This window comes from Aptenodytes forsteri, unplaced genomic scaffold (assembly GCF_000699145.1).
Source record: "Aptenodytes forsteri isolate BGI_AS27 unplaced genomic scaffold, ASM69914v1 Scaffold142, whole genome shotgun sequence".
Classification (NCBI taxonomy): Eukaryota; Metazoa; Chordata; class Aves; order Sphenisciformes; family Spheniscidae; genus Aptenodytes; species Aptenodytes forsteri.
Window position 1 is genome coordinate 497,169 of NW_008794598.1, and position 7,490 is coordinate 504,658.

General features: G+C 49.8%; 1 protein-coding gene across 1 annotated transcript; it reads right to left on the reverse strand.

The window, feature by feature from the left end:
- Positions 1-6,067: 6,067 nt before the first annotated feature.
- Positions 6,068-7,391, reverse strand: DCLRE1B (DNA cross-link repair 1B). Its single transcript, XM_009272881.2, has 3 exons — positions 7,291-7,391; positions 7,044-7,223; positions 6,068-6,939 (listed from the first exon to the last, which is right to left on the reverse strand). The coding sequence occupies exons 1-3, from the start codon at positions 7,331-7,333 to the stop codon at positions 6,068-6,070; spliced, it is 1,095 nt and encodes a 364-aa protein (XP_009271156.2). The 5' UTR covers positions 7,334-7,391.
- Between the last annotated feature and the right edge of the window lie 99 nt (positions 7,392-7,490).

The window sequence follows — 7,490 nt, forward strand, 5'->3', positions numbered from 1 at the left end:
GGGGGAGGCCGCGGCCGCCGGAGCGCTCCCGTGTGCCAAGGGGGAGGTTGGGAAAGGCGGCCGGGCCGCCTTCTCGGAGGTCGAACACTTCTGAAAGGGATTAGGCGAGTCAGATCAGCGTCAGGCGCTCGGGAACTCCATCCTTAAGGGTTTTTTAATTCGGCCTCTTGCAGAGTCAAAATAATATTACAGAGACGTTTCTTGATTTTCTTTCAAAAGCTTACAGTGTTTAAAGGTGTTTACAAATACTCCTACCAAAATCTCAGAAACTTTCACAGCTTCATATTTACTCTTACACGAACAGCAGTGCAATAAGCGTCAGCCTGCACCCTGTGAAAGAATGAAGGCTGGTAGTGTGCATCCAGGTGGAGATGAAGATTAGTGGGAAAAAAGAACATGCAATAGAAAAAAACCCAAACCTTGGTCTCGCAATCCACTGTTTGCTACAGTTAGATTGTTCTAGGCAAAGGCAGGAATAAGGTGAAAGATGGAGACTACACCAGCCCAGCAAAAGCCACCGCACGTCGTCATCTTGGGCTTTTTGAGGCTGTTGGAAACCCAGTCCTGTAACTCTGGGGCGTTGGTTAATGGGTCACAGCGATCCAAGGCCGAAGCAGCGATGCTGAGTTGGCAAAAACATGCCTACATGTCCCTGAATGTCAGAGCACATTTAATAACATAACTTCCCTGAGGGTGTGACGGGTCTTGGTCCTCAGACAAAAAGTGCCGAATTCTAGCACCGAGCAAAGCGTGCATCTGTCAGGGATGGCTGTATGATCATCTTTAAAAAGTACCAAGTAATACCTGCTACACATAAAAACATAAAGGCAGAAGTATTACTCCACTGATCCTTCTGAAATGCAGAAGGAAATCGCCCCCCCGAGACCCCTGAAAACAACGTAAGGCCCCAGAAAGAAAGCGCTCCTGGGGACCCTCCACAGCATCCCCTCCACCCCTCTGCCGCGAGGGCTGGGCCCTCCCTGCAGAGCACGTCCGTCCTCCTGACCGTCACGACTTCTCCAGCTGAGGCCCGCACCAGTCGGCACAGTGCCCCACCTCGGGTGGGTGGGAGAGTTCATGCAGACACACGCTAAAATTCAGATGCGGGAACGCACACTGACAGAGCCTTCGTCTCGGTGTTTGCTATTACACAAGCGCCTTTCTAAACCATCCTCAGGGCCACCATCGGATCCCCCGGGGAGGGAGAAAGCTCGGGGTGTATCGAGGAGGTTTTCTGCTTTGCAGAAACTTAAGTGCAACTTTTTTCCATGAGAGATTGCTGGGCAAGTCTAACTGCAGCCATGATTTGGGGCACTAAATAACGCTGCAATGGACAGTGAGACAACCAGCTGCCAGCAGAGAAGAGTGAATGGGACAGTGTTGCTCTTTTATATAAAATCCTACAAGTAACGTGTGCGCATGCTTAAGATTCAAGAAATCACATTTTCTACTTTCTTCCTCTAGCAAAATACCATTCAGACGCTCACCCCTCTGTACTATCTGCTAAAGGAAGGTCTCGGTCCTGCATGGAGGATGTGGGGGTTGCATTTCTCTTGGCCTTATTTTCTTCAGGCTTACAGTGAACTCCAAAGCCAGAAAGTATGGAACACACTTCAGCAAGGGCTTGGCTCAGAGCCCCTTGAAACCCGAGGGAGCCTGACATGGTCTGTGATCTGGGCTTACTGCGGAACTCACCCCTATGAGAAGGGGGGAACTCGCCTCCCCAGGCTCTCCCTCCACCTCCCCCATGCAGTTCTGCAGCTCCTGCCTGTGGGGTGAGGAGCACTGCTTCCCAGATGGCCCAAACCCTACACTCCATCGTTTACCGGTAGCAATGCCTGGAAAGCAAGCACAGGATCAGCCCCACGTGGTGCTCCATGCTGCACGTCTGTCCTGAGTGGAGCATGCACACAAAATGAAAATATTCTCATCTTCCCGAGCACCTGCTCACGAAGTCCCAGACTCCCTGAGCCAGGGCCAAGAGGCTTTCTGTCAAGTAAGGTCTGTCCCAAACAATTTAGTGCGCACTCACGGCCGCTTGTGCTGAGGCTGGCCTTTGGCCAAGCGCAAAGTGACAGCAAAGAAAATTTAGGCACTGTAGCGACCTTAGCAAAAGAGCCCAAATTTAGCAGAAGGAATCGCGAATGCACACAGAACACCCACAGCCAGACAGCAGCTCATTTGAAGGCAGCACCTCACATGATTATCAGGGTGACTCTACCTTTTCTCCTCATCCTACTACTTTTTCAGAGGGGTCCATAAAAGAGCACAAAGCCAGAGATTTTAAGCTTGAGGTTAATTTGGAATAAGCCCAAAGCTACAACGCACCATATAGGAAATTATGTAAACTCATTGAATTAGTTTTCTTGGTGAAGAAGAAAAGATTTCCCCATGACACACTTCTTTTTATCTAGAAAACAACAGTAAGAAGAACCTGTGCTGCAGAAACGGACAGCAGCTCTGCAGCAGAAGAGAGAGAAGTTGTCGTAAGTGCTTTCGCCTTGTAGCAGAGGAAGCAGAGTTAGAAACACTACTGAGCGGAGTGCTCTAGGGTGCTCCCTACGAAGTTACATTATACACTTGTTTGCTGTGGAGCGCATGAGCTAGTTAAGTTTTACCTCCCTCTCTTGGTAGCAACCTAAGCTTAAAGAGTACATTTCGTTCTCTCCATAGCATAGGCAGGGTACCCCTTCATGATTTTCTACTCTGTTTTAGAGAAGCTAGAGCCAAATAAACTGTTTCATAGTATAGCGACTGGACTTTCACAGGCAACTGCGTGGAAGGAACTCAGCAGGCAGCCCTGCTCCCAGAACCATAAGCCTGCCCTGCCCTCATGACATGCCAGCATTTGATCAAAGCTTGTTAAAACAGTGCTGAAAACTTGCCAAAAGGAACTCAGCTCGCTCCTAGCTCCTCTGTAGGCTCTGTAAGGCCTTGGGTGAGTTGTTTCATCCCACTGGGGCTCGGTTCCCAACTGCGGAACAGAGATAAGCCACTCAAGCATGCTCTGCGTATATAGATTTGGGAGGACTTTGGTCTGAGCACCGTTTTTTTTTTCCTGCCAGGATAACTGTAAGTTTCCAAGCATGTGGCCCTTAGATACCCCACAGTCAAGCTAATACTTGGCTACAGCTTCTCATTGTCACTCTTGTGAGCAAAACACACCTGTGGTAGCAGTGTTGACAGAGCCCTGTGCAGCTGAGCTGGAAGCAGCACGTTCAGACCCTGGTGTAGATAACACTCCAGCTCTCCGCTGCACCGACACTCCCCTGTGAGCTAGGCTGGCGGTAGGAAAAGAGGGACATTTTGGAGGCAAGCATGAGGGAGAGAACAAGGCCTGTAAAAGGCCAGCTATTTACTGCCAGGAGACTTCGGGGGAAGCTGAAGGATTCTCAGAAACACTATACTGCCACTCTTCCTCACAAGGCCATGTTTTGTTTTCCAGGATTTTAGGATAACACACAAAAGTAGTATTTTAACACCTAAGAGAGGAAGGAAACATGGCACTCTAAAATGCCTCATGCACCTGCTGTGCTGAGGCAAGGATCTCCAGCATGCAGACTGTTGGTCAAGTCTCTCCTGCTTCTATTTCCTTTTAAAACCATGGAGAGATTTTAGGTTTCCTTGGCTCTATGTAATTTGGATAATTTATTTCTGAAGTGGCAGGAATTACCTTTTAAGCTCTAGTAACAGAAGCCAGCATTTCTCTGCAGTTTTAACTAAGTGTTCAGAAATGGGGTGCAGATCCCCAGCTTCTGAAGTCTCTGCAATTTTCACTCCTTTTTGTGTGATCAGAGTTGCCTCTGTAAAGAATTAACATTTACAACTCCATTTTGCCCAGAGGTTCACCAGGAGGTTCTCTACTTCATTTACTTGAATAAATGATTGATAAGAGTGGTTGATAAGGATAAAGGAGGAAAGGCTGGATGCCACAGAACATCAGCAGTGAAACGCATCAGATCTCCAAGGTAATTCGCAACATACCTAAATGGAGCAGTGACTCAGAAGGCAAGCATTCCTTCTGAGCAATGGAGAGGCTGCACGCAAGAAGTGGAATCTGGGAGTTCAGGCAGTGCTTCACTCACCTGCCTGTCAAATGAGTCACTTAAATTTCAACAATATTAAAATAACAGCCTGCACCTCCAAGGCAGCCAGCAGCAGACAAAACACTACAAGTATAGCACAGTTATTTCCCTGGCAGTCTCGGGTGTTACAAAGGTGCAGGTGTCTCCACTCATACTGACCCAATGGGGCTCTGCAGTTGAGTTTTGAGTAGCAAATAATCCACACAGAAACCCCCAAGAAACAGGACCATACAGACCACAGGAAGAAGCTTCAGCTGCCCTTGCTACCCCTTTTGAAGTGTATTTCACAGAACACCGCTCCATCGCTTCTGATGTCCCCTTAGCAGCTGGCAGGCACAATCAACAGGCAGTCCCAGTGAGAGGCGCTGCTTACATTATAGTGATAAATGTTGCGGTGCCTGGGAAGGCACAGGGTTGGAGTTAGGACTCCTGTTTGCCAGCCAGCTTTCCAAACGTACCCACTCTGGCTGTCATCATGATTACTGTCCAGGACAGCCTTGTTTTTAGCAGGTGTGGCTGCTGCACCTACAGGCATCTTTGCTTTCCACAAGCCCTAGCTTTACTCAAAGAGCAAACGCTTCCCTTTCTGGCTCGATTCAGGGAATTCAACCCATCTAGCTGACGGGTCTTAGAGAGACCTTGCAGGACACTACATTCAGAAAAGACTCTGATCGTGATCAAGATCACATGACACATTTTGTGTTGAAAGTAACAAAAAGGAAGCTAGAAAAAGCTGAATAACAAGCTGGTTTGTTACTCCAGGAAAGTGCCTAGTGACCATTTCCACTCTAGTGTTGCTGCCTTGACCCCATGGGGAGCCAATTTGTAATGTTTTTAGCGCAGTTTGGCATGGATAACTACAGTGTTTCCAGGCTCCACAGTGGGTACCCACTGGCTAGTCGCACCACTGATGCTTCCTGATTGCGCCAGCGAGGCTGTGGCTCTCTGCAGCTGATCTGGAGCAGGAAAGTGCCTGACCTCTAACTAACAGAGCCAATTTTGCTGTTCAGCCACAGTACTCCTTCCAAACAATGCTGCTAAGACTGAGCACTTTACACCCCTAAGCAGATGGTTCATTATCTTCCATCCCATTTGCCACTGAGTGATAAGAACAGGCAGTGGGCCTAGCAGAACGCTGGCAGTTACCAGAAATGTTTTGCAGTCAAGCAGAATTCAGACTTGCAGACTTGAGTGCAGAGACTGCAGAGGATCTAGTAACCCATTCCGGAAAGTCCAGAACTCAAGAACCCAGACAATTCCTACTTTTTCCAGCCAGTAACCTGAAAACACGCATTGACAGTTAACATTAGGATGGTGCTTTCAGGAGAGCAGAACTCTGTCCAGCTGCAGTTGGCTGGATACAAAAGCAGTGCTGTCTGGAGGTATTAGTAGATTAATAGATAGAAAATAGATTAATAGACTTGGAAGCACTTCATTTTCTAGATTTCTTTAAGCACCATTTTTTAAATGTACCTTAATACATATTATTTGTAATGCACCTTGGAATGAACCAGTCATTGTCAATGAGGCATATAGAAAGAAGAATCTTTGGGGCTCTCAGATTCCCCCTTCTTGCTTCTTTCATCACATCCATCCCCATTAATTACTTCAGCTGCAGGCAGCTCCCACCCTCTGCAGCTCAACTTGAATCAACCTGGCAGTACCTTTTGTCACAAAAGACAAGTCACTGCAAAAGGTAGATATAAGGCACACACGCAGTGGGACCACACTGCCCGAGTGTAGTGTTAGAGACCCAACAGATGTAGATAGATATAAAAATAAATAAATTTTAAAAAATCTAACACCTACAAACTGGTTCTAGTTTCCTCCTTGTCCTCTTATAAGAGTTAAAGAAAGTAGAGCCCCATAGCTGAGCTCCTCTCTTCGGATGGGAAACTTGAGCAGAGAATGGGATGCAGCAGTAAGACCTCTAGAATCACTGCTATCAACTGCATTGGCACTGGCAAGTGTCACACAGTTTTTTAGGACGCTTCTCCCCTCCTAAAGAAATCTTCTACCAGCTTGTCAAATTTCTGTGAGGAATTCTGCTTTAGGATATTTAAGGGAGTGAGTAAATACTGCCCTGCAAATCCAGTTGGAAAGTGCTCATCAGAAACAGGTGCCTGGCTAACAGCGCTAGCTGCTCTTGCTACTCCTGGCTGTTCTCCACTCAGCTCTTCCTTTCCTTTCTCCTTGCCTGGGTGACAACAAGTGCAACCTTCTGAGCAGAAAGCTGACTCACAGCAGTTCTGCTGAAGAACCTTAACACCCATGAACTCTTCAGATTTTTCAGTATGTTTCTCTGGGGACTCATAAACAACTCCTCGGGGCACAGAATGCCGGGCAGCTCTTTTCAAGAGACGCCTGGGTTCCTGCGCCTTCCTTTTGCTTTGCTGCTGTACAGACTCTTGCACAGGCTTTGGGATTTTGAGGTCAGGAAGTGCCGGGGGGGCAGAACTTAGGTATTTCTGAAAGTAAGCCTGGCATATGCCGCCCCTCACAATTGGAATGACCGAGCAAGGTTTCAGCCACTTCACAAACTCGCACAGCTCCGAAAAGGATGAGTGATCCGAGTACAGAACGGGGTAGATGTTGGGGTGGGTGACCTTCACGGGCCTGCCGGTAGGGAGGATGGCAATGGTAGGGTGCAGCGTGTTCCAGCTGACAAGGGTATCCCAGCGGATCTCAGTGATATCCACAGCACGGATCCAGCCAGCCCCCTCCTCGGTGGTGAACACATCAGGCAGCTCCAGCAGCCGCATCTGCTCCAGGCGCCAGGGGCTCACCACAACCCAGGTGCTGAACTCCATTGCCAGGTCCACCAGCAGTGCCTCCTTCCCCAGGCTGTACACACCTGCAAGGAGAGCCATGAGCAGCACACCAGGGATGGGGCAAGGAGGCACAAGCCCCTGCCGAGGGGAGGGTGCTGAGGGCACTGCAGCGTGAAGTGGCACTCACCGATGACGACTTGGTGTCGTGGGTGCATGCGGATGACGTGGGCGGCCTGGCGCGTGGCATGCTGCCGCGAGGGCAGGGGCCGGTGCGGGTGGCAGTGGGTGTTGTCCAGGTAGAGGCGGTCAATGTGGCGGCCCCTCAGCGCCGGCTCACCCTGCATGGTGCTCGTGTAGCGGAAGTCCCCTGCAAGGACAGGGCCGTCAGGGCAGAGCGGGGGCCGCGGCAGGGGCCGCGGGGGCCTGCCCCGTACCTGTGTAGAGGATGGTGCCGAAGGCACCCTCAAAGAGGAACATGACAGAGCCGGGGCAGTGGTTGGAGTCAAGCAGCGTCACTGTCACCTCCTTGCCCAGCACGTGGCTCTGCCCCACCTCCAGCGGCCGGATCCAGCACGTCGGCACCTGCGGGGACAACCGGGCGGTGAGGACCGGGCGGGGCGGCGAGGACCGGGGG